The sequence below is a fragment of the Grammomys surdaster genome, unplaced genomic scaffold (genome assembly GCF_004785775.1).
Source record: "Grammomys surdaster isolate TR1022 unplaced genomic scaffold, NIH_TR_1.0 125357, whole genome shotgun sequence".
NCBI classification, from domain to species: Eukaryota; Metazoa; Chordata; class Mammalia; order Rodentia; family Muridae; genus Grammomys; species Grammomys surdaster.
Genome location: NW_021620229.1, coordinates 782,300 through 809,961, shown reverse-complemented (window position 1 = coordinate 809,961; position 27,662 = coordinate 782,300). Strand labels below are relative to the sequence as shown.

The 27,662-nt window shown below is 39.3% G+C and overlaps 1 protein-coding gene across 2 annotated transcripts in view; it reads left to right on the top strand.

Annotated features, from left to right (window-relative positions):
- The window catches only part of Nup58 (nucleoporin 58), a 45,708-nt gene extending 18,701 nt beyond the window's left edge, over window positions 1-27,007 (top strand). Inside the window, exons 12-15 of one of the 2 annotated variants that reach the window (XM_028785867.1) lie at window positions 2,797-2,998; window positions 8,599-8,697; window positions 10,360-10,455; window positions 26,334-27,007. In XM_028785867.1, coding sequence (XP_028641700.1) covers window positions 2,797-2,998; window positions 8,599-8,697; window positions 10,360-10,455; window positions 26,334-26,416 — 480 coding nt within the window. In that variant the 3' untranslated portion in view covers window positions 26,417-27,007. Of the gene's footprint in view, window positions 1-2,796; window positions 2,999-8,598; window positions 8,698-10,359; window positions 10,456-11,875; window positions 13,952-26,333 lie in introns of those variants that run through there. The other variant, XM_028785866.1, reaches the window with a different exon arrangement.
- Window positions 27,008-27,662: the final 655 nt, after the last annotated feature.

Below are 27,662 nucleotides of genomic sequence, written 5' to 3'. Positions count from 1 at the left end.
AACATCTCTAGTGACAAATCCTTCGTTGTTCTGACTCAGTGTAATGTGTGTTTTATTAATTATGTTCATATCTGTTTGATTCATGGTAGTAGAATTTTTAGAAAGTTAACTGTTTTAAACTGTCCTTTTAAAATTGTTAGTATACACCAAAAGATTTGAAACTTTAAAGCATTTTTAAGAAAATTTCCCAAGGAAGACTATCAGATTTTCTTGAGAATCTTATCAATGATAAATGCTGCTGTAAGATTTTAAACTGGTCAAGAATATTCTTTGTTTAGGTGTGTTTTGTGCTGTTTTTAAATTTAGTATATTATGAATGTTTGCAAGTAAACACAATAGTAGAACACGCTACGATGAGCGCCCAGGCTCCTCTGCTTCACTTTGGCCGTCATCAGATCCTGCTTGTGTGGTCATCTTGCCACTCTGAGAGCTTCTGTTTCTTGTATTATTTTAAAATTCCTTTAAAAGTTATGTGTATAAGTGCTTGCATACATGCTTATCTGGGTATCATGTGTGTGCCTAGTGCCCATGGAGGCTAGAAGAGAGCATCAATTCCCCTAGAACTGGAGTTACAGATGTTTGTGAGCTGATAACTGCATAGGCCAGCCTTGAGTTCGCCTGCATCTCAGGCAAGCCTTCAGTTTGTATCTGGGATTTTAGGCCTGTAACATCAGGCCTGGTTAAAGTTATCAGCTTTTTCTATGATCGTTTGAAAAACAGCCTTTTTGTTAATGAGGACAGAAAAGAGGCCAAGATTGTCATACATAGATAATTCAATTGTCTGCTGTCTCTCGTTTGCTTTCTATTTGAGACAGGATCTTGCTTCATAGTCTAAACTGGCCTGGAGTTCCTGTCTCAGCTCCCCTAGTTACTTCTTGTTTTATTTAAATATATTTTTAAGAACCAAACATGTGACTTCGATCAGATTTGTTATGTGTCTTGGTTAGGGTTTCTATTCCTGTGACAACACTATGGCCAAAAATGCCTGGGGGAGGCAAGGGTTTGTCTCCTCTTAAAATCTCAGGTCACTCTGTGTTCCGGAGGAAAGTCAGGGTAGGAATTTGAAGCAGGAACTAAAGTAGCACTTTTTACTTCTTGTGCCTTGCTCAGCCAGCTTTGTCATACAGATAGGACTACCTGCCTAGGGTTGACACCACTCACAATGATCTTGGGCCTCTCACATAATAACTAATGAAGAAAATCCTTGATAGACTTGCCAGTAGGCCAGTCTTACAGAGGCATGTTCTCAGTTGAGTCTGTCTTGCCAAATAACTCTAGCTTACGTCAAGCTAGCAACTAGCTAGGAAATTATTTTGCCATCTATTTTCATGTTAAGTTCTAAGCAAGCTAAATATATAAGCTCTAGGTTTGTGCTTATCTTTGTGAGTCTCACAAGAAATTATCTTGATTCCCATGGGCATTTAATAATTGAAAGAGACTTCAATTACCTTGCCTAGCACACATCAGTGACATTATCAAAGTGGGAAGTTTTCAAATACATCATATATTTAAGCAAGGCCACCCCGGTCTATAGAGCAAGTTTTAGGACAGCTAGGACTACACAGAGAAACCCTGAATAGAAAAACAGGATTTTTTCATATACATCATGGTTGGTATTAGGTGTGTGGGTGGCCCCCTCTTCCCCTTTTTAAAAAATTATCATTTATTTAATATATATGAATACAATGTAGCTGTCTTCAGAAATACCAGAAGAGGGCATTGGATTCCATTCCAGATGGTTGTGAGCCACCACGTGGTTGCTGGGAATTGAACTCAGGACCTCTGGAAGAGCAGTCAGTGCTCTTAACCACTGAGCCATTTATCCACCTCTCCCCTTCCCCTTTTAGAAAATTTTTTTTGTGAAGTCTTGGACCATTTCTATTATTGGAAGTTGCACCAGGTGTGGGAATGTATATAGAACACAAGGAAAAGAAGAATGGATTTGAGAACAGTAACAAGATTCGTTTTCCTCACCTTGCTGCTAATGCCATATTTCTTAATATTCAGTTCTTAGCAGGTCCACTTTGGTCCTTTCTAACAGTGATGAAGGTTGGAACTGGAGTATTAAAAATGGACAGCCACATAAAAGGGTGACAATAGCTTTAAGTAGTGTACTAATAAGATTTGTAAGTGTGAGTTTGGTAGTGACAAAGAGCCTAATAATTAAGAAAGGTAAGAAATATGAAAACTATCTCTCTTCAAAAATTGGAATACAATCTATATAATTAGGTTAGATCTGTAATAAAAATGTTTTATACTTAATATGAAATAGGATTGATGGCCTTAATGGGATTATTTATTGAATTAGGTAATTGGGTCATTTTATTAGACAAAGTTGAAGCCCTGCTAATTTCCTCAGCCTTTCTGTGTTTAAAAGTGTGAACTCTTATTTTATCATGTAATACTCAGTCATTTAAAAATTTATTTAACTGGTATATATTTAATACTTCCAATCTGAAGGTAATGAGAAAGTTGGATGCTTAAGGGAAAAGTTTGTGATAAACTCCAGTACCTATTTAAATATTATTCTGCTTGCCTGTAATCTTAGCCTATGAAAACTTAGGTAAACTTAGCCTAGAGTATTTTATTTTCAGTGGGATATTGTAAAGATTTGTGACAGCACTGATGGGGCTTCAGGCCTTGTCACATCAGTGTCAGTTACTAGTTGTGTTATTTGTAGTTTACTTGGAATGTATAATATGGCCAGTGTTGTTGATCTTTCCAACTCATTTAATAGAATTTCATGTTCCCAACATGGAACTTAGTTTCTTTCTCCCCTCCCTTCCATATTTTTAGGTGCTTAAAGAACAGTATCTCAGCTACAGAAAAATGTTTTTGGGTGATGCTGTCGATGTGTTTGAAGCCAGGAGAACAGAAGCCAAGAAGTGGCAGAATGCACCCAGAGTTACTACTGGACCCACTCCTTTCAGCACCATGCCAAATGCAGCAGCCGTTGCCATGGCTGCAACTCTTACACAGCAGCAACAGCCTGCTACAGGTCTGAATGCATTCAAGTTATAGCTTCTTAATGTTCAAATGCAGAGAACATTATGTGCATTTTTATAAGTCTTCCTTTTGTGTGAGCACTGACAAAATTTCTATGAATAGCTGTTCCAATCTAAAAAATGTGATAGACACAATTACAAACATACCTGAAACAAAAGGCAGGGTAGTTTAGCAATAACTATACATCTGATGTTGAATATTGTGAATTTGCTTACTGTTATTTGCTGTATTGCTATAGATGCCCTTTAGAATATAGTGTCTCACTACTAAATTACACTTAAGAAAAACATTAGATTCTCAAGTTGTGATTGTGCCCTTTGTTTTAAAGTCAGAGGTAATCCACCTGTACCATATGTTGTATTTTTTAGGTATGATAATAGTTGATGGTGCATTCTCAGTCTCGTACATAATGATTGCAGAGTACTTGCAATCTACATGTAGTTATATTTTTATTGAAGATATGTGTTGAAGGTTAATTTGGATGTACTTTGGAAACAAAACAGTTCCTCTAAAAGAGTCAAAATCAGGTTTGAAGAAGATGCATGCTGGGGTTTTTAAACTCAAATAGTGGATTGAGCACTAGCAAGATCAGGAAGGTTTGAGATTGGATTGTACAGTATGTAGGACATTAGTCCTTGGTTGAATACCATTTGCAGTGTTTTTGTGATAATGGTTCTTCAGTGATTCATTTGGAATTTTGGAAGTTGATTAGCTGTCTTATTCCTGGTAGTTTTTATTGGGTTTGAAGTTTGACATAGAAAAATGCAGTCTTAATAGTTTACGTTTTCCCCCTTGATGATTTATAAATTTTTGAGTGAGCGTTATTCTGTAGTGTATGTCTTTCTGACAGTTTCATATAATCCAGTAGTAAATTGCAACATTAAAAAGTGAAAACCAAACAGAATAGATGTTTGGATTGCATTCCAGCCACCTGTACTAGGGAAGCATGCTCTAGTCACTGTTTTCACATCTGAATGACAGCATTGATCTGCCATCAAGTAAAAAGTTGTTGATGGAATTAGGCCAAATCCTCCACATTTCATGGCTGGATCTGTGTGAATGGTGGTTCTCATAAGCACTATCTAGTAGCTCTCTAGCTGGCTAGAGTGTAGCCTTCTGTAGACAGACTAGGCTTTGGAGTAATAGGGTATCAATCCCAACAGTATGATTTTTAGTTCTCGTTATTTAATAGCTAATCACTGTTCATCCCTAAGGTAAAATAGGGAAATGTGGTTTGGATACATGTCAATGAAATATACTATATTTTCAAGAGAATAAAGCTTAAGAAAAGAGAGTTGTCAAAACTCTTGGGCTCTAAATTAATCTCTTCTGTAGTAAATAACTAACTATGAAGCGAAATCACCTGTCAAAGGGCTGTTTTTTCTTTTTTCTTTTCTTTTTTTTTTTAAGCATAGAATTTCTCTGTGTATCCCCGTCTGTCCTGGAACTCACAGATCTGCTTGCCTCTGCCTACAGAGTGCTGAAATTAAAGGCATGAGCCACCATACCCAGCTTTTTTTTTTTTTTAAACCTTTTTAACATGTAGACTGTATAAATTTTAAGAAGTTTATAAGCACAGACATAAAGACAGGTGCTTATTCTGTAAATATGGTGTCTCGTGGGAGCTAGGTTGGTCAAATACAAAAGTAGATACTATGGGGAAGACCTTTGCTCTGTCTTATAAAGAATATTTGCAGCCGGGTGGTGGTGGCGCATGCCTTTAATCCCAGCACTTGGGAGGCAGAGGCAGGCAGATTTCTGAGTTCGAGAGTTCGAGGCTAGCCTGGTCTACAGAGTGAGTTCCAGGACAGCCAGGGCTACACAGAGAAACCCTGTCTCGAAAAACCAAACCAAAAAAAAAAAAAAAAAGAATATTTGCAAACCTTGCAGAAATTGTTGAGCGCTTTGGCTCATGGGCTTTAATTTTGTCTGTTACTTTTACTTGACTTTCTCCTATCCACCAGAAGCAATTCCTGCTTACAGTATGTTCTTATAGTTTTAGGGTGTATATAAATAAGACTTTTTAATTAGGTGGTAGGAATTGGAATTTATTAACCTTGGTAATCTTACAGTATTAATACTTTAGTTGAATCAGGTTGTTAACTCTTGAGAAATAACAGTGCTAACAATTTTGCATTATGTTTCTTTCCCATTTTGTTTCCCTAAAAGCTTCTTTCTGGCTCTGTAGTCACTTTATACCCTCCCATTACAAATGCTAGTTTATTCCTTAGGATGCTGGATTGTGAGGTTTAGGCGTTGTGTTAGATACATGGGTAATGGTATTATGGATTGCATACCATTCAGTTAAGCCCTGTTACATTTTGTTTTGTACCCAGGGAGATATTCCTGTGTAGTACTTTTCATGAAATCCCTTTTAAGTCCCAATTTGAAACCATCTAGAGAAACTGGACAAAACTTGTATGTTTTTATACAGAGCTGTTGCTATATAGATATGCATTATTAAAGTTTTTATTTGCATATAGTTTTTTTATTTAATTGGTATAAACAGGGACACAAAAGGACAATAGCTTTTTCTTAGATTATTTTTTTTTTTTAAGGTAGCTTTTCTTTTTTCTGTTGTCTTTCCAGGAGGTGGAAGGATGGACTTAATTTTAAAGGACTTCCTGTTTGTTTTGTTTTTGGTGGTTGTGGTGGTGGTGGTGGTGGTGGTTGTGGTGGTTGTGGTGGTTGTGGTGGTTGTGGTGGTTGTGGTACTAGTACTGGGATGGAATCCAGGACCTTGTATGTGCTAACAAGTCTAGACTCTACTACTGAACTGCCTCCCCAACCCTCTATTTCTTTTTTTTTAATGAAAGCAAATACACAGTTGAGTTTAGGTATATTTAATTTGTGGCTCTTTGTTGTGAAGACTGAATTCATGAAAACCCAGATTATTCATATATAAAGTGCATATCAGCGTGTGGATAAGTTCATGTACACTTGTCCACAAATGTTCCTCGTCTACAAATGTTCCTCAGATCTCCCAAAAAATTTAGTAGATTTATATTAGGCTATTCAATATGATCTTGATTTAGGATGGGTGTTTTTTCAATCAGTGTACTAAGGTTAAATTTTGTTGTGTTTTCACACTTAAAAGTTGTTGATGTTTACATAAGATTTTTCTCATGTGACTTTAGCTTCCATTTTTTAAGGAGAGCTGAGGCATTTGTGAGGAATTCCTGCTTTCTAGCTTTAGGTGAAGGTTTGGACATTTAAGGTGTAGTGTTAAATCAAAAATGTTAAATATTTCTATTTAGTTTCTTGTGGTTTCATGATTTTGTTGTTTTAATAACCAAAGGAACATTCCCCATTAAAAGTAGCAAGAATAAGTTTTTCTTATCAGGGGAAGGCATTTTTGTTATTTTAAAAGGTGACTTACTAGTAACAATGGTAATTACATTAGACATTTTTGGTGACCATGGAAAATTATAAGAAATTCTAGCACTTTAGTCTTTTTCCTATAAATATAGTTTTACATTAAATAAGGTAATATTTATTCTAGAAAATATGAATTACAGTGCTAAACCTGATTTTGTTGTATGTGAATTTATTATGGAAACTTTTGTAAAATGTTTCTTTACATGGAAATTTCACTTTAGGCAATCATTGGTCTTTATAATTGATTTGATTTTACTTGTAGAACTAAGAACCCCTCATTGAGTGACTATTCAGATTTCAAAGTGACTTGAATTGTTTACATAGCTTCTACCTGAAGGATTTAGAATCGTTTTCTGAAAGCAAAACTAATATATATGGTAGCCAGAGTATAATTATGTTAATACTTTGGCCTGGGAGATAATTTATCATGAGCTTTTACTATTTAAAATGTTATACATTTGCCTACTATTTTATAAATGATGTTGCCTTCAGAATTTGTGTGAAGGTAGAAAACTCAAAATATCTCGCATCTTTTGTGCAATGGGAAAGTCTTGTCATTGTCAGATGCGTTTGGATATCCTAAATATGAGTGCAGAAATTGTTCTGTTGCTTTTAAAAAATGGACCTATACATGATAAAATCCATGCTCTCTGGGTAATTTTCCCAACTCGTAAGGCTGAGGACTGTGGTGTGCATTGTTCTTTAGCGTCTTCCACCAGCAGTGCCTCCTGTTAAAATGTGAGTCTCCCAATGTTAAAGAAACTGGACATATGCTTTCTCTGTTGTTTTTGTTAGACATAAGAAAGTAATATGTTTCTTTTCCTGTTGTAACATTTTACAAAAGAGCTGCTAGTCAGATCTTTATTCTTAAATTAATCTCAAACTGGATGTAAAAATTTAAACATATTTTTTAATTTATTTTTTTAATAGTAGTATAAGAACTCTGGCTGCTATTTAGTTGTTATTCTGTTTTCTGGATAGAAGCTATTTTAAAAAGTCCAGTTTCTGTCCCAGGGTAGCAAAATGTACTTCCTCATTTTGTTGTTTTGTGCTTTATAAATTTACACTACCTTTTGAATATACAAACCTCATTCTTCATTGGACAACGTGAAGGCTTTGGGTGTTTTGAAGTTAAATTTGAAGGTGCAGTTTGCTTTGGCATTCCCTCAGCTCTAAGATGTGTTAACCACTGTGCTTATAGAAGCCAGGACTAAGATTGTACTATGAAACTTACTGAGTAGTTTTCATAAATTATCAAATTAGAGATTTTTAAAGTTTTGTATTCTGCTTAGTTTAAAAAAAAAAATAGTTACCATGAGGGGCTAGTACGTTTGATGCTGTTGTTGCCAAACAAACTCAGCCAAATCCCTAATGTAGCAGGTTTGGAAAGGGAGACTTGTGGCTTTGATTTTGAGTACATTTTCCAGAATGTTGGCAAGGAGCTTCTGAAGCCTTGAATGTATTGGGTCTGTGAAGGTGCACATGTGCCTTTGTAAATGTTCGTTCTCGATCTCATGCATCAGCGGATGAGTGGTAAACTGTAGCAGAGCTGAAGAGTAGAACTCAATAATCACCCTTGTGAACAAGTTGGAATTGTCATGTTACTGTGTAATTGGTTTGCTTTTAAGATGAACAATAAATTAAATAAAATAAAACATTGTCTTGTTTTTTATCTACTTACCATTTCTGTACTATAAGAAGTCATACCTAGCTTTTTGGGTACTTTATAAAGTAACATGATAGTTTTGCTATGTTAGTGTCATCCTCTTGATCATTGAAACTTGACTGTAATACTGGGAGCTTGTTTTTTGTTTTTGTTTTTTAAAAAGGGAAGTAAAGCATTATTTATTACACCAAATAGTTTTATCAGAAAACAAGTAGAACTAAAACGATTGTAGAAATATAAAAACTATTAACTTGTGAGGCATTAAATATTTTAAATTACCAGTACATTAAACTTTTGAACATTTTTCATTGTGGTAAACCTCTTACTGTGTAGCTAGCTATAAGCAGATTAATTTAAAAAAAATTTTCAGGCAAAACATTTGGGATAGATAAGCTAGGTGAGAAAGACATCTTGAAATCAAAGTTTTAGCAAGTGGAGTGTGTTAAAAAATAATCAATGTTCAGCTTAAAAATAATCTCATAAAGGAACTTTAATCTTGAAAGAGTAAGGCAAATTTGTTTTTCCCCCCGTTTTTTTTTTCATACCAGGGCCACAGCCGTCTCTGGGAGTTAGTTTTGGAACGCCATTCGGCTCAGGTATTGGCACTGGCTTGCAATCAAGTGGCTTAGGTTCTTCAAACCTTGGAGGTACACTTTACATTTTCTCATATTTCATTGAGCTATTACATTTGGACTGATGGTAGCCTGTAACACATTTCTAAGAGGATCTGCTGCTATTTGGGAAGTTAAGTTTCCATCTGGCGAAAAAGGATTCTCCAAACATAATCATTGTTTTCTAGCATTCGCTTTAGAATTTAAAAGTCATTCTGTCCTCTATAGAAAGTAGAAGAAAGCACTACAGCTAAGTGGCAGAGTTTTGTGTGTTCCAGTCAATGTGCTGAAATGTCAACTTGAGAATTACTTAGCTATCAACTTAGTCTTAATTGAACTTTTAAAGATTAGTTCTAATATAATTTTGGAATCCAATCTATTACCTCATACAGATATTCCTGATTGTTAACTTTTTTTTTTTTACCCTGAGAGTGACCACTTTAAACAGAATTTTATTGTAAATTCAACAGCTTGACTTTTGTCATTTTGATCCACTCTTGGCATGTTTGACTGTATACATACATAAGTAATTCAGGTTATTCTAATTGTTTTATAAACTAGTAAGAAGTCTATAAAGACATTAATTATAAATGTGTTCACAATTCTTTTTGAATAATTGAGAGTTTATTATATTTTGACAGAAGTATTAGAGGGTACTGAAGTTTCCTGTCTTTTTACTAAAATATTAAGAGAGGCTATACGCTACCATGGTTATTCATCACAAGCTGTTCTACATTGAGAATTTTAGAACTATGAGATAGTAAATCCCTCTTGACCATGATCCACTTTCCATCGTGGTTTTTTTTTTTTTTTTTTTTAATAGGCAGTGATACTTCACTGCCAACTTAAGTATTTTTGGAAGCCATTGCAGAATAACAATGGACTTTGAACTCTGCTGGAGGTACGTCTTAGCTGGTTAAGTGCTACCCAGCAAGCATGAAGCCCTGGTTCCATTCTTAGCTGCAAATATAGGGAGTGGGGACATATACCTGGAATCCCAGCACTCATGAGGCAGGAGGATCAGAAGTTCTGGGTCATCCTCAACTACATGGGGAAGATAGCATAAAACTAATAATAATGAAGTAATTGGAGATGATATAGAAAATATCTGGTAAACCATATTTGAGTACTTAGAATTTCTTCATTGACTTCTTATGATGAAAATATGTTTTAAGAGGAAAGACTGTTAGTGTTAACATGGAGAGTAACTTGGCAGAATTTACTGTTACAGAGCAGATTGAGGTAGTGGACTATTTTGTACTTAGTAAGGAGCAGAGAGAGCACTTATCTCAGAATATTCTAGTATTTACACTGTTGTGCAAGTCATGCTTGTTTATGTATTTAGCCAGCCTTTTTATTTTTCTGAAATGAAATAATACGTCAGTTAAGCATATATCTAATATCCTATTTTCATTTCAGTGATGAAAATAACCTATGTGATCTTGATTTTAATAGCCTTGTTCTTTAAAAATTGCTGCTAGGCTATAAACTAGTTTGGGTAGTTATAAATTAGTGTTTTATTTAGAATTAATCTGTTCAAGAAGTCTTATGCAGAGGCGTAAGTAGCCAACTGCCTCAGTAAGTCTGTGTTTGTGAACATTGCGTTTATTTGGCCTGTGGTGGTGGTTGGTTTTCTTGTGAGTACACTGTAATCTGTGTTTTATGTGCACTGTGTATTTCTCTATTACCTTCCACTAGGATTTGGAGCTAGCTCTGGTTTCGGATGCGGTACCACAGGGGCCTCCACATTTGGATTTGGAACAACAGATAAACCCTCAGGAAGTCTTAGTGCAGGTTTGTGTGCTTCTGCCTGAATTCCAGGCAGATTAAAAAGTGAAAATCATTCAACTAAAGATTACACACGTTCTTATGCTCAGTAACCCCTTAAGGTCCCTAATTCACTTAATACTCCAAGGAAGCATGTATGCCTGACTAAATTGTGTAGCTTTACCATTAGTGACTGTATGTACTGAGACTTCTTAGTTTGATGTATAAACAGTTAACTAGAGATTCATTAGAATCCTAGTGATTGACTTTATGGCTTAAGGGTTTCCCCCCACCTCATTAACCCAGTAGTTATACTTTGGTGGTTTGTTTTTTATCCAGGAGAACTTTTTATTTGTGTTTTGTACTGGGGTGGGAACTAGGGTTTTTAACCCACATTAAGCAAGCACTCTACCACTGAGCTATTTCTCTTTTTACTTTTCACTTTGAACCATGGTCTCACTAAGTGCCCAGGCTGGCCTTTCACTTGTGCTCCTGCCTCAGTTGTATATTGTAGCTGAAACTGTAGACCTGTACCAAAATGAAAGGCAGCCCAACATGCTTGACATGTTAGTTTAAACAGTTGTTAGTTCCTCCGATTTTAAGGGGTAGGGTAGTCTATGAATAAAGACTAACTGGCTCTGTGCTCGTTTTTAAGTAGGTCTAATCTACTTCTAGTAAAACCCCAAGTATTGTCTACCTTTCCATTTACTTTATATTTGTAAATATCGACTTGTCCTGATGTGTAATTTGTAAGGATAAATAATATATCTAAAATAGTAGTGTGACACTGTTCAAAACATGTGTTCAAATTTAGGAAATTGCACTTATCAGTAGTATTTAAAGTCAGCAGTGCCAGTGGAGTAAGATTTGTAATCAGTAGTATCAGGACTAGAATCTAAATACTGTGTCAGGAAGCCAGGTATCCAGACACTTGCTCTTAATTATAGACTTATAATACTCATTGTTTACATTCTCTAGAACATTGAGGTGGGTTGAGGTTTTCTTGGAAAGCTTCAGATTTAAGGGCAGGTCCAGATGCCTTGAATGTGTTTTCTAAAATGTTTTTGGTGAGTCTGAGTAGAAAGACACTGACATAATATGTATGTAATGATGTAATTTTATGCACATATGTAATTATATACAGAATAATGCACAATTGTATGTGCACATAAAACATGTTACGATACAGATAAGGCAGTTTCTGGTAGCTTGAATTTTCCTGTATATTTTAGTTATCTGTGCTAGCTTCTTCTGTCTCTCAAGACACTTTGAGCTGTTAGCTAAATCATTTTTCTGTAAAGCTCCACATTAGAAATGCAAAGGCTATAGGCATTTTCTACTCTTACAAATTGTGTATTCTCAGATAGAAATTCTCACTCATTCCTGTTTTTTATATTTGTTTTTGTGATTTAACTTCTCATTTGAATATTTTCTTCCTGAACATAAGGCTTTGGCAGCTCAAGTACGTCTGGGTTTAACTTCAGCAATCCTGGCATCACGGCATCAGCTGGTTTGACATTTGGGGTGTCCAATCCTGCGTCTGCGGGGTTTGGAACAGGAGGACAACTCCTTCAGTTGAAGAGACCTCCAGCTGGAAACAAAAGAGGAAAGAGATAAACATACGGGTCGATGTGTTGGCAGTGCTTAGCTGGTGCCGCTCATTCTATGATTCTATTTTTCTAATGATGTAGTAATTGAACTGCATCTCGGGAGATTTATAACGTTTTGATATTCCTCACTCTGGAACTTGAACTTTGTTTGTTTACCTTACCAAACATCTTTCTTGTGAATTCAAAATCCAGTTGCAGTTTTGTTGTTATTATTTTTGATTCTCCATGTAAGAAATGTTGTGATTAAATTACCAATTGATAGTGATGGGAAAAATATCCATCAACCTAAACCTATGATTTGTCCTAGCATTACTAGCAATGTTTTTGTTGCTGAGGTTTATGCTGCGAATACATGCACATTGGTTTCTTATGCAGATGATATGGACTCTAGGGCCTGTGCTAGAAGTAGTTTGTTCCTTGACAAGGCCTTTCGAACTATGCTGCAGGGCATCTTGTGGATATGTACGTAATTATATAGAGAGTAATGCACACAATGTGTGCACATAAAATATATATTTACACACCTACAACTCTTGCCTCAGACTGTTATCCTTTTCTAGTGTATTTAGTCATTCACTCTTTATGCTTTAGATCTTCAGCGCTAATAAAAGGGGTAACTTGGGGTACCTGGTCACTTCATTTGTTTATTAGACAGAAGTGATTCTTGATATAAATATTTAACCCATTCAACTTCATTGACCCCACTCTTCTGTTTTTATTTATACCTTGACCCTTAGGAGCTGCTTCAACCAAGAAATGCTCTAAGGCTCATCAAACAGATTTTAGAAACCTTTATTACCCTATATATATTCTCATGCTACTGTTATGGAATCTTTTGTAAAGGAGATAGACTTCTAGAAGTGTATGTGAACTCCAGACTGACGTTCTGGGGCAAAGAGCTACTAAGCCAAATTGAATCTATGCAGGTGAAGGATGCAATGTTAATTCAGTAAGAACTTCTTTAGCTGTTTCAATACTGAATTCTTATAGGGCTATTGAGAAACCAAATGAAGTGGCTTCTGAAGCCTCTTAATATGCTGAGTGCTTAATCTGGACTAGAGAAGCTACATTTTAGGAAAAATCTTTGTACCCACTGTAAACTTGCTGGTTTGAAGAGTGAGTGGAGCTCCGGTGAGTGCACGGAGGTGTGTTAGGTTGTCTGTGTAACCTCTGTCCGAGCTGCTGTTCTTGGTGTTGAGTGAGTGAACACCACTGTGAAGGGACTTGCCTTAGGACCGTGTCAGCAGGAAAGTAGTTTTCAGGTGGGATGAACACATGAAATTGCACGGAAAGAGTTTAATTTTTTTACATAGAAGGTTTGTATATAATGTTCATCAGTGAATATTTTCAGGATCATTTTCACCAAGGCACCTTTTTTTTCTAAAATAGGTGTGGTGTACATACATACATATACACATACACATATTTTTAGTATAATGTTACTTGGGTTTGATTATAAAAGTATTGTTGGTCTGTTTTATTTATCTCCATATAACAGTGATTGGCATTCCTGAATTCAATATTTGCATCTTGATGCATTAAAATAAGGAGAGTTATTTGTCTCTGAGCACTAAACTTGTTTTTATTTGTATATTTTTGTAATTCTGCAACCCTCAGTCCAGATTATGGGGGAGGATAGGAAAAAGGTGTGCTTTGGCATTTTAAATTACCATCAGAGTTACATATGCCATTACAAAAATACTGCTTTGTTGGTTTTTTAGTACATTGTATTATGCTGCAAATATCTGAATATTTATATTTCTCTGGGTTATTTTTTCTTTATATATATTTTCATATGTTGAACCACTGGAGATTTGTAACATTCATTTGTGGTAGGAGTCAGAGTGTTGTCTTTGTCTCTGTCTTCGCCTTGTCTATTATGGAAATAATAAAATTGTGTTAGTCGCTTTGAATCTTTGTAGGTCTCAGCAGTTGTACATATTTAATTTTATTATTGCTTCTTTATTCTCTTTAATTGGCTTTTAGTATTTCCCACACTTGTAAGTTATAGTCTTGTTCTCTTTTGTTTTTAACAAAAGGCTAAAAGACAATGTAGCAAATTCTGATTGGGCAGATGGCCCAGTTGTTAAAATGCTTGTTATGCTGGTAAATGCAAGTAAATGCTGGGTAGGTGTGGTTGCCCTCCTGATTCCAGCCACCAGTCAGAGAAGGGATTCCCAGAGCTAGCTGCTTAAGGAGGACTAGCCACACCAGCAAGCTCCAGGTTCGACCAAGAGACCCTGCCTCAATGAATACAGTGGAAGAACATTCAAGAATGAGTCCCAGCAATAGCCTCCTCCACCTTTCCTCCCTCCCTCCCTCCCTCCCTCCCTCCCTCCCTCCCTCCCTCCCTCCCTCCCTCCCTCCCTCCTTCCCTCCCTCCCCACACACATACACGTACACACACGTGCGTGTACAAACGGAAAGGGGAGGATAGTAGGTTCTTTGTCACTTGGTTTTGTCTTCTGAAAATTATGACATTAAGCATCATCATTAAGTAGATGGATATTTGAGTAAAAAGCAAAGGAAGGCTCCTTCAGCTTAGTCTCAGTCCTGTCCTGCCCAAGTATGTACTCTAATTGTTTTGGATCTGTCTTGGCAGACTGTTCTAAAAATGTCCTTTCTATGTGTATGAGTGGTTTGTTCTGTTTTTTATTCTTTTATATACTCATTTTATTGGTGTCTCTTACTTTTTAAATAAGCAGGTTGTCAACACCACCACAAACAAAACCCCAAACCTAAGTATTATGTGACTTTGATTTCCTCCCCTTTGTAGTATATTATCCACCTCTTGCCTTATCAGCTTATAGAGATTACCATTTACACACCCTTCTCTTCCCCATACCCTAGTTGCTGTCCAGGGATCTGTTTAGCTATTCTTGTTGACGGTCAGTTGGGTTCAATTCTATAGAAATTGTGGTGAGTATCCTTGTACATGTCATGGTAGAAGGCCCTGAGAAGCTAACTGGAAACATCTTCAATTAAGCAGTCTATTAAAAAAGTTTGATATCACCAGTCAAAATATATCACTCTGGATTGCTGTAAGTTGAGACAAGGGAACAGAGGAGTATAAGAGGCTCTGTTCAGCTGAATGGCCTTCAGCCTTTAGACTGTTAGCTGCTGGGCTACTGTATGGGTACAGTAAAACTGCTTCCTGGTTCTTTGCTTCAGTTTCTCTTCCCTTGATTTCCTGTACCATTTCTGATAGATTGACCAGGAAGTGCTTTCACCACTTTTGCCTTCCCCACGTGGGTGGGTGGGTGGGGGTTCAGGGCATTGGAAGTGGCTATTTGCCTGGCATCAAGAAGCCATTTAATTTGTAGATTTGTCATGGGGATCTGGGACAGAGCTCCTGAAAGTGCACCCAAGCCCATGCAACAGGCCAGGGGACCCCACTCATCAGACTGGTAAGAACCCAGGATCATTTGGTTTGGGTTCCAGATAACCAACTCCATTGGGTAGAAGAGAAGAACTGTTGTCGAAGAGTCTTAGAGCTATTTAAATAACCTGGCTTAAAAACACACAAAGACAAAACCCAAGCTCTGCAGTGACCTCTGAGCATTGGGGCAGGGTGGGATTGGAGTGAGTGTAACTCCTGACTGAGGCAAGGGGTGGGGAATCAAAAGAACCAATTAAGTGACTCATGTACCATGTACTGGGTGGACAATAGTATAGCCTACACCTTTAGACCATGTTACAAAGAGTTTCCAAAAAGGGATATTCAGGAGGTAGATGGTGAATACCAAACTCTCCCAGAAAACTGGGCTTTTTGTGAAACAGATTGCTCTATTTTTGGATGGGGGGTGGGGTTGTCAATACAGTGTTTAAGATTTACAGAAGACTGAGAGTACCACAACCAGTTTCCTTACATCAATTGGTGACAGGGTACTATCCTCTCAGTATGTGCTGGCTAAAAGCCTGCTTAGAAAAGAACTAGAAAATCATGATGGTTGTAGGGTAATGCTGTTTTTTAATGTAGACCAGACCCCTAAGCATGAGAAGAAACCTGTTTTAGCTGAGGAGCCAGCAGAAGTCTCTACCACATGTACAGTTGTACCCCCTCACTGCTACCTGTGCCACCAGCACATGATAGGGAGCCCTGATACTCCTAGCCTTCCCTGTGCCAGCAGGCCCAATAGCTGCAGAACCATCACTTGGAACAGTCCCCTTGGAAATTTAAGTCCCTACACCTTGGTGGAAAAGAGAAAAAAAAAAAAAAAAGCCGAATCTCAGCCCCTTGAACATAATAGATGTATCATTCAGTGAGATTTGAAGACCTCTCTATTTTGACCAGTAAGGATAGGTCCCAGGAGGCCAATGTATCCTAGCTTATAGGTCCTTTTCTGCCACCGACTTCTTAAATTGGGAAAATCACATCCTCACAAACAAAAAAACCCCAAACTCATTCAGGTCTTGATTGACTTACCCAATCTATTATCCAAACCCAAGTTGGGTGTCAATCACATGGGCAGATTCCTGACCCGTACTGCTGATTGTGGTTATCTCAGAATGGGCGAGGAGACATGCCCCCAGATGCCATCCAAGGCCTGTTTTCCAAGAAAGTCCCATTGGGACCAAGTGATGACAGGGTATGTGGTTGGAGAAGCTCAGGTGATAAACTGGCGATTCTTTTGATTAAAAAAGGAGTGAGGCAGTAAATACAGGGGAAATCTCATGCTTGTGGAGAGCCTGAAACTATTCTATGAGAGGCAATGAAGCATTCAGTCTACAGTCCATTTGACTGAAAAAGCAGCCAAGAACCAACACGGGATCAGTGCAGCCTTGTCAAGACTCAAGAGATACCAAATGCAAGCTGCAAAAAGGTAGAAGGTTTTGAGTGAATGCCAGCCAGTTAGTTACTAGTGATGTCTTAGAAAGTTCCTGAGACCAGGACCTAAAGTGTCAAGCAGATCAAAGGTTAAAAAGAGAAGTAAGTTTGCTGGCTGCTACACTGATGGAACGTTCAGGGCACCCATGGGCAGTGTCCCACTAGATTGGGGCTGAGGCCACTAGGAAGCCTGATAAGACCATTTGCTCAGAAGTCAAATTGGCTCAGAACTAGTGTGCATATTGTCATAGAAAATGAACACATAGAAGGCAGAGAATGCTCAGGTACGAGGTAAGGAGAAAAGCTGGATGATTCAAGTGATAACAGCCTAGACAGTGAAAGTTAGAGGCACCAGGAAAATGAGATTGTAGACTTAGCAGCCATAGAAAACTGAGGAAGAGTAGGCCCATTCCATTGGGCCTGTAAGAGCAAATAGTTAAAGTAACTGCTAATGCTAGCCGGTTAACCTTACATGAACACCGGAGCCACTATTTGGTTGTTATGTAGTCCACATTTCCCCCTTTTTAGAAGGACACTACTGATCATGGGAGCCACAGACAGCTTTTCCTCATCTCCATCTGTTGGTGCCTGGGAAGCCATGAGGTTATCCATGAGTTTCTATGCCATCCTGGTTGTGCAGTGCCTCTGCTGGGTTGACTTGGGAAAGCTACAAGCTCAAATAACTAATTCCTCAGGTCCAGAAAACCTAAACTCTGGCAACACCTGAAACAAATTATGACTCCTACTGTCCCCTGGGAAAAGGAATGATGACTGATGTGGCTAAAAAGCCACAACAAAGGCCCAAGCTTCTCCCAGTTCTTGGGTTTACTGGTTGAGATTAACCAACCAGTGCACTCGTGAAATACTCCTCCAGTGGTCACAGAATTAAGACAAGGGACAGCCCACTCAGAGGCAGAAACCCTCTCCAGGCACAAGTTGGAACTTTAAAATATCTAGAAAAACTCTTAAAAAGCAGAATTCTCTAGTCCCATCAAACAGCCTTGGATATACCTGTCTTGCTAAACCAGAAACACAGGACTGATGTTTATAGTCCAGTACAGGACTTAGTGGCAGTAAATCACAGTAACTTTGTATTAGCTGTCCCCAGTCCTCAACATCTGTCTGCTGAGGCTGTTTTCTTTAGATCTAAAGGACCAGCTTCTAGGTTCACACCCCTATCTAGGCAGCCTATTTTTGCCTTTTAATGAAAAATCCTGAGAATAGTGACAAAAGTCAAATTAACTTGGACAAGATTGCCCCAGATTTTAAAATTCCTTCACCATTTTTTGGCACTGCTAGTTGACCAGCATAACTGTACACTGCTCTAGTGTGTAGATTATTCCTGGTGGGAGCCGCCAAAGAAGACCGGAGGAGACATACACATTCTACCCTGCTATGGAGAACTGGTTATAAACTCTAGTTAAAAAAAAAAAAAAGCCCCAATCTGACTAGGTTTTCTGGTCTTTAATCCTAGTACTTGGGAGGCAGAGGCAGGGGGATCAAACAGTCTAAGGCCTGTCTGGTCTACATAGTGAATTCTGAGTCAGCCAGGGCTACATAGACCCTGTCTCAAAACAACCTCTTCCCTGCCTTCACAAAATTCCCAAGAAAGGGCCAGATATCTCAGGTTTCATTTGTCTCAAGGGCAACTCCAATGTCCTGAAAGAAAGCAGGCAAGCTTTTTGCTCTGTTCAGTTCTGCAGACCCTCATGTTAGATTTGAGAGTTTCTTGGGGCTGGTGTCTATTTTGGTTCCAAATTTCTCTATTCAGGAAAAAACAGAACGGAAGCCCCAGGATGGGGAGAAAGCCCTGACTGTGGGAAAAGACCAACAGAAAACTTCTGAAGAAATCAGGCAGGTCCTTACTGGCTTCGGACTTCAGACATAATCAATCTTTTTTTATATGAGTCAGATGTTGAGGTCTTGGCATTACCCCATAGCTTGTCTTTCTAAACTACTGGGCTCTGTGACTTTAGGCTGGCCACCCTACCTGCGTGTACTTGGTGCTACAATACTCTTGGTAACAGAAGTTGACAAACTGATTGTAAGGATTTAACTGTAGAGACCATATACAAACTTTGATGGGTTACAAAGGCCAATCCTGGCTCACAAATGGCTAGGATGGCCAGATATCAGGCAATCCTATGTGAAAGCCCACACATTCACCTACAAGTGATTCCAAATCTTAAACCCTGCAATGTTATGCCAGGCTAGGAATCATGATTACATTGAAGGCATGATGAGGTATTTTCTAGCTAGACAAATCTAACAGATAAACCTAAAGACCCGATGTACCATATCTTACTGATGGCAGTTTTATAGAACAGCTTGCTGTGTACTCTGATAACCCTTACTTAGTTCTACCACTGAGGCAAATTCTTTGCCCAAGGGAACTAGCACAAAAAGCAGGACTCGAGCTTCATCAAGAGTGCTGCAGCAGACAGTGGGATGAATGTGAACATAGTTACAACTCTTACCTGTATTTGTACTATGCTCTGTGAGCATGGAGCCCTATGTAAAGAAGAGGGACTGGTCAACTCAGGAGGGAAAGAAATCATAGAAATCATAGAATTCTTAGATGCTGTGTAGCCCCTAAGAAAATTGGCTGCCTTGCAGTGTTTAGTACACCAGAAAGGAAATGCTAACAACTTTTGGGGCCAACTGCAGATCTGACAGAAAGGTGAAAATTACCACCTTTCAAACAGAGAAGAGCAGAGCTGGCAATTGCTACAGCTACATTATCTCCAGACCACTAGGTAAATGGCTTGGCTTAAGACTGAAAATGGTGACTGTCTCCCCAGCAAGTGGTAGAAATTTCAAAGATGAATATAGACATTCCTGTGGCCACTGCCTCTGAATTTGTCAAACAGTTCCACCAGGAACCCTGTAGCATGTAATTATTAAAAAGCAGTCTATGCTATGGCTGGCTAGGCACCAGCCCTGATGGTCTCACCTGCCCCATGGTTCCTGCAGCTAGCTGGCTGATCTTCCCAGGCCAACCACCCCCTGTGGCTAGCTGGTAGAAGGCTGCCACTCACCTAAATCCCCATAAGACAGTAAAATGAAAACTCTAGAGGCTTGTAATTTATCAGCTGGGTTTATAACAGTAAATGCTCAACCCCCAAAATACCCACACAAAAAATTCAAAACTCAAATGATATAAATACAAGCTACATACCTAGACGGAGCAAATGTACCCTATATACTCTATTGTCCTTCTGTGATATCCATAGCTACCTATGGCTCTTTCAGGCCACGTGGATCTGGTTCATCATCTTCATCTTCTCTCCATCCGTCTCTGTCTCCGTCCTCCGTCTCTCTGTCTCTGTCCCTTTCTTTCTCCTGTCTGTCTCTGTCTCTTTCTTTCTCTCTGTCTCTGTCCCCTCTCTAAAACTTTCAGCTCCACCTTCCCTTCCACTGCCCAATCAGGCTCTAGCCCTATCTGACTGATAAGATTTCACCTAACCTCACCTGTGTAGACATCCCTTTTGAGGGGGCAGGAAAGACAGATAATCCACATTACCTCATGTCAGCTGGATGGCTCTGGAAAGTAAGATTGATACTTACATTCCTTCTTCTCTTCATAGCTTGACTAACTGATGAACAGAGTGACATTTATGCCTGGAATAACCTGTGATGGGCTGAGGGCAGTAGAATGCTAGAGGATCCCCTTTTGGGACTTTGGTTTTTGACTATATAGAGCTGCCCTAAGCTAAAGGCCACAGATGCATGTTTGTCTTTGTATGTGCATCCTCAGGTTACATATGCAAAGCCCTTATAGGAGGGGCATTTGAAGTAATATGGCTTCTAAAAGAAATCATTTCTGGGTTTAGGATTCATGTTGCTTATACGGTCAGCCTCTCAGCCAGCAGTTGTGGCAGAGATAGTACATATAACTTAGCTAGAAGGTTAAAACCCCCCCTGGAAGCTACACAAACCTGGAGCTCTTGGAAGGTGGGGTCTGTGACGTCAACAGTAAAGTTACAGATATTCTATGGCAAAAAGCTCACTAAACAATTGCTTTGTTAAAAATCAGATCTAATTGCATTGCCAAACCCTTGTTTTTACCTCTCCCAATCCTCTCACTTTGGGCCTTTGCTACAGGATTCAGATGGCCGCCCTAGCAGTTGGGACTACCAAATAGGGTTTTCTGTTTATGAAATCCTTTATGGGTATCCTCTCCTTGTCAGGGAAATACAAGGAACTTAAAAGGATTTGGTAATATCACTTTAAGACAATAGATGCAGGGGCTCTGCTCCACCCTGGTCACCATCACATAGCCAGGGAATGGTTTCCTGTAAGCCTAACTACAAACACACTCCTTTAAAACAGGAGGTGCAGTCTGCTGGAAAGAATAGAATATCCAGGTCCTGAAGCCTTTACAGAGAGGTCGATCCACTGTCATTTTATCCACTCCCACTGCAGTAAAGGCTGCCAAGATGACTCCCAGAATTCATCACAGCAAAGAGAATCCAGCCTCCCATACCTGGGAATGTGTTTCTTGACCCAGGACACTGTGCATGCTGACCATCCACAGGAATCCAGCTGCACCATCAAAGGACTTGAAGAGATCAAGAGACACGGCTAGACCAGAGAACAACAGCATTGCTTCAGTCACTCTAGCTGACATGTTCATGAGCCATTGGTGGGACAAGCAATTGGCTGCTCTCGTTACTGTCTCATGAATGCATTACCAACCCCTGGCTTTTACCTCTTCTGATCCTCCTGCTTTGAGCCTTTTCTACAGGAGCAGATGGGACCAGTGGCTAGAGGTGCCCGTTAGCCGTCTCTTACCTCTTTTGCACAGGATGCATGGCTATGATCTGTTGCTGTTAACTTGGCTCTCTGTCATGGTCTCTGAACCATTCTTTGACTCTTGCATGGGGTCACTTGGACCCTGCTATGTCACACTCATTTTGAATCCCAGGGAAAGGCCTCAAGAACCTGTGAATGTAAAGACCAGTGCACCTATTAGATTCCCTACTGTCTCCTCTTTTGGGAATGGTTCACAAGTTCAAAGATGGGATGGAAGCCTACTAACAAAAATACAGGATCCAATCCCTCTCCATGGAAGACAATCTCTTGATGTATGTGGAAACTTACAACAGGCTCAGTCCACAAAACAGGCCCTGTGACAGCCTCCAACAGAGATGGTGCAGCCAATAAAATAATTCCCATTAAACAGTCCTCATCTCTGCTGGGTCTAGGACAAGTCACCTATAAACTTCTTGGGGATATCTGGTCACCAAAAGAAATGGAGGACAGCATAGTGATGGCATGCCCTCAGTTGGGTGGTTGGGTTGCCTCCTGGTGGGTGTAACCACGTCCTGATGTGAGTTAGGGGCTAGTAATCTTTTTTTTACTTTACTGTCTTCAACCCAACAAGCCCAGAATTGAGAAGAGTTCTCTGTACTGAAATGCACATAACCAACTCTGGAACCCTGGAACCCTCCTCCAGTGTTGATGGGTTAGTGTCTTACACCAAGCCTACACCCATGTGGTATTCTTTCTGCTATGAGGTTGCACTCTATTCTTAATTATGAACAGCCAGAGAATGGGTATTCAAGGGTTGGACATTTTGAGATAGGAACAAACACTATATTATATATTTGGTGCAGTCAATAAAATAATTCCCATTAAACAGTCCTCATCTCTGCTGGGTCTAGGACAAGTCACCTATAAACTTCTTGGGGATATCTGGTCCCCAAAAGAAATGGAGGACAGCATATTTTCACTCCGGATTGCTATGGGTTGGAGGAGGGAACAGAAGGGCTATAAAAGGCTGTTCAGCTGAATGGCCTTCAGAATTTAGACTTTACACTTTTGACTGTTGGCTTAGTGTATGTATAAAAGCTGCTTCCTGGCTCTCTGCTTGGGCTTCTCTTCCCTTGGTTGCCTGTCTTTTGTGCATATGGGTTTGTTTTTTGTTTTTGTTTTTCGAGACAGGGTTTCTGTTTGTATGCCTGGCTGTCCTGGAGCTTACTCTGTAGACCAGGCTGGCCTCGAACTCAGAAATACACCAGCTTCTGCCTCTCAAGTGCTGGGATTAAAGGCGTGCGCCACCACTGCCCGGTATGTGCATATGTTTAATGTTTCTTTGTGATTCATCCTGAAAAGGAGTTGCTAAATGTTACATAAAGTATATTTGAACATTCGATTGTCTCTCTTGGGTTGCTTTATACATTCCTACCAGTGCGTAACAGTCAGTATGTGTTTCCTCAGATTCTTTGGGGTACTAGTTCTTAGTTGTAAATCCTTTTTTGTCCTCTGTCCTTTTTTTTTTTTTTTAAATACTAGGTCACTTGACAGTTTTTTCTTGATGGCTTATAGTATCTGTGTTAGTGGGTACTGAATTTTTTTTTTTTTTTTTGCTGTGAAATGTCAGAAGCCAACTGGGTTCAGAACCACACCTTGACACTGTGGTCTTTTCTAACCTAGACCTCTCAGCCTTTTCAGCTGAAAATGGACCTGCTATGCATGGGTGTGGCTGGGCTTTGCTATTTGAGAGTTCTTTTTTTCCTTTCCCTTTATTCCCCACTCCCCCATTTCACTACCTAACATTAACTAGGAGAGAAACAAGGAGAGAGGGGAGAGAGGAAACAGAAAAATCTCTGAATCTGATTTCTTTCTTTTTGTTTCTTTTTTGACCCTGGCTACTAACCGTGACCAGCCACCCTAAATGACCAAGAATTGCCAACCCCACCTATTGAGGCCCTAGCATTTATATACCTTCTGAAAAAGTTCCCAGAATTCCAAATGTCAAACTCCCAACTGGTCAAAACTCAGAGAATAAGTGTTCGTGTAGCACTCAGCCACAAACAGGACATCTGAATCATACCTTGTCCACAAGACTCACAGACCATTGAGGAAATGGGGAAGGAAAGACTGTAAGCACCAGCAATCAGGGAGAACAGTGGCTTCTGGGCATGACAGAACCACTGTCCTCAGGAACTCATGGCAGCTGTGGCTGCTTGAACAAACTCAAGCAAGTCAACATTCTAACACGGAGTGGGAAGGGTATGTGGCCCCCACCCCTAATTGAGGAGCAATGGATGAGCTTCTGGGATTAGGAAAGTCAGTTTTCCTTAGGGATGCAACTCCAAGTAGATTGACCATGTCCTACTGATGGCCACACAACTCTAAGTATATAGACAGTTACAAAGAAGACTCGTGCAACTTTGAACCTAAGACAGGGCTCTTGGTAAACTGTTTCTAGTGAGTAGTTTTCTTAATACAACCACCCATGTGTAGTGACAGTTCTGGAATTTTGGTTTCTTTAAAAACACAGAAATATAGTAAGAATATGTTATTTTAATCCTATGTGTGGGGCTATAGGGCTGCTTGGGACCATCCCCAGCAGCTGACTATGATCTGCCCTGGTCTCTAGCAGAAGCATTGGTTTTGCTTGCTGCAAATAGTTTCTGTGTTAACCACTGTCCATTACAGAAACTTCCACGATGAAGTCTGAGACCTGCACCAAGCTACCGGTGGAGAGACTGGAAGGCTGCTTGATACTAGGTGCATATTTAGTGGGATACCAGTAGTTTCACCTGTGAGCTTGTAAGCTCACCAGCCATGAGTTCTTGGCCTGATTTACACTGCCAGGAATATGTTTCTTCCTGTGAAGCAGGCCTTAAATGCAAGCAGGCAGCAGTGAGTTACCCTCATAACATTTGTGCCTCTACTGCACTGTGTATCTTACCATGGTGGACAGTATTGTAATTCACCGAGTCAACAGCTGAGCAAGACCATTGATAACTTTCCCCTACAGCAGCCTGCGTAGCACCTTCCAGTAAGTAAAGCTAGCCAGAAATAGGGAAGCTTTGTGATCAGTACCAATTTGATCTCCTTATGAACTGTGAGCAATGCATGTGCTGTTTGCAGAAACAAGGTCTTACCATCAAGTTCTGATAAGCAACCAAAGCAGCAGCATTACGCTGTACTGCTTGGGGGTACTCTATGACGTCTCTGGTGGAGAACACAAGGATGGCATTCTGCATGTGGCACTGGTATTTTTTTTTAGCACCCTGTGTCTTCTAGGAGGAGCAGCATACCCTCTGTAGGGTAACTTCACTTAAACTCCTTTGTGTGAAGATATGAAACTTACAAAACAGCAGGGTTTCCACGTTTTTCTTTCAAACATCCTTCGTGCTGTTCTTTCTCAACATCTTTTTCTGTCTTCCTCTTACAACCCTCTTCCCACTTAAACCTGGTCCTTTTTTAGTTTCTTGGCTTTTACAGAAATTTGTGTAAACACACAAATCTAAAGAGCCACACCGAAATGAGAACATGCAACTCTTGTCTTCCTGGGCCCGAGTTAATTTTGTTTATTTTATAGAACGGTAATTTTCCCTCAAATTGATGAGAGTCTGGTTAGCTTAAACCCTTGAAAATACTATACTGAATTTCCATTTTAAAAACTCAAAGTTAATTCGAAACTTGAAAAGTTCAGTTTTTAAGTTACTCAGAGACCTGGCTTATAAAAATTATTTAAGAATTTTATAATACACTTACAGTTTGTTTCCTCTCTGATTCCTTGTCAACTTGGCATACTATAGACACATCACTATCAAACCATAACCATTCTTAATCTCCAAGATATGTTAATACCATAATATAAAACAGTCCAGTTAAAGTTACATGATCTCTAAAAATCTCAACACTTTAAAAATCCAAAGTTTCATTTTAAAATTCCAACTCTTTTTTTAAATTCTAAAGTCTCCCAAGTTAAAAAAAAATTATATACTTTTTATTCCAAGAGAGAAGAACCAAGGCATACATCTACCACAATTAAGAAAAACCAATATCCAGCACTGTCACTCCAAATCTTGTAGCTCAATGACTGACAACTGGGACTTGTGATCTTCTGATCGCCAAAGGCATGGACAACTCCACTTCTCTGGTGTCATCCATAATACACAGAGCTTGTCTCCTAGGGTTAGGCCAACTCCATTCCATACCTGCTACCATCCTTGGTGGTCATAGTATGTATGTGCTGTCCCATGGTCTTGGCAACTCCCATTATGCTGGGGTCTCTAATGCAACTGAGGCTGGACCTTCACCAATATCTTCTGGCCCAGCTGTTCTCTATAACCCCATTATGTCTCTAAAGCTGGTACTATCTGGCATATTAATCTCTTACATATTATCAAGTTTTGCTTCCAGCTTGAGACAGTCTTAGTCCTCTTCTGAACCCCCACCGACCCCCTACACAGAGATTCAGCTGTGTGGCTAGGGTCGGATTTTGTTGCCATCACTGAGCAGTGTTGCTATTAGGCCAATTATTGAGCATACTTGTACTTCCTCAGTAAAAAAGGAGGTAGTCCTTGCCTTAACAGTGCCTGTGAGCATTTGGATAAGTTGGCACAAGTAAGGTATGTAGCTGTATGCTGTGTTCAAGGCCAGACACAATAAAGAATAACTTACTGTTATCACAGTAGTCTAAACTATTTCTCTCTTTCTCTCAGGCCAAAAGTCACATGTTTTAACTGGATTTCGAAAACCTAGTGTCACGGAAACTAATGAACTGGGAAGAAAAATCCAGTTCTGAGCAGTCACTGAAATCAACAAGTATCTACTTTGCAAGGAACATCTGACACTCATCTTGTGAGCCGTTATTTAAGAAGAGTATTAGGAGGCGTAGACTGAGTTTGGTCAAGATGTTTAGAATTCAAGAAGGAAAACTTGGCCGCAATGTTTTAGAGTAAACTAGTAGATCATGTGCTAGATCCTGGGATTGAGAAGTTGGGAAAAATCACAGATGAAGGAAGCAACATTGATACAAAATAAAATGGACCAAGTAGAGTGAACTGAATAGTTATCATTTCAATTATGCCACTCTTAAAGTCTTGTTGAGATATGATTCACCCTTATCTGATTGGAGTTTATAATTCAGTTTTTTCTATTGTATTTAGTAGTCACTCAAATTCTACCATCATTAACCTTCAGCACCCCTCCCCCATTTCTTACCACCATCGCTCTAACTCCTTTGGCTATATGTTCTCTACTTAATTATATTTCCCTGTTCTGAATATTTCATATGGATGTGACTGGATCCTTTTAACTGGCACAGTGATCTCAAGGAGATTCTATGTCGCTATGTCATTCCTTTCCTCGGTAAATAAATCTGACCATGTGGCTCTGGCACATCAATATTTAGTCAGTAAACATGGTGGTTCTTCTTTCCAGTGATTGTAGGTCATGTTACATGGCATTCGTGGAGAGGAGGTTCTGTGTGAACAAGTGGCTTTGGTTGTTTTGGGGTTTGTACTAAAGAGTAGACATTCTGAGTCTTGTGGTGACTAACTTTATCTGGTATGTTAAGGAACTGTCACACTTTCCAAAGTGGCTACATATTCTCCATTCTCACCAGCACTGGATGAGTGCTCCAGTTTCTCCCTATATTCTGTCCCTGTCATCTGAGAGGGTTTGAAGTAGAGTCTCACAGTGTCTGTAGAAAGATTTAGTTTCAGTGTGTGTATACGCACAGGCACATATGATTTGAGATGCTCATGAAGGCCAGAAGAGGGTGTCAGATCCCCTAGAGCTGGAGTTACAGGTGGTTGTGAGTTGTTTTACAAGAATGTCAGAAAAATGAAGGAACTCATGTTCTCCGGAAGAGAAATGGGTGTCCTTAACCACTGAGCCATCTTTCTACCCTCCCTGTGGCTTTAATTTGCATACCTCCCTGATTAGTCACTTTGACTATCTTCCATGTGTTTATGGACAGTCACTCACTAAGCAATGCATTCTTATGACTCCACTTTCCTCATGTTCCTTCTATTAGTCTACAGATA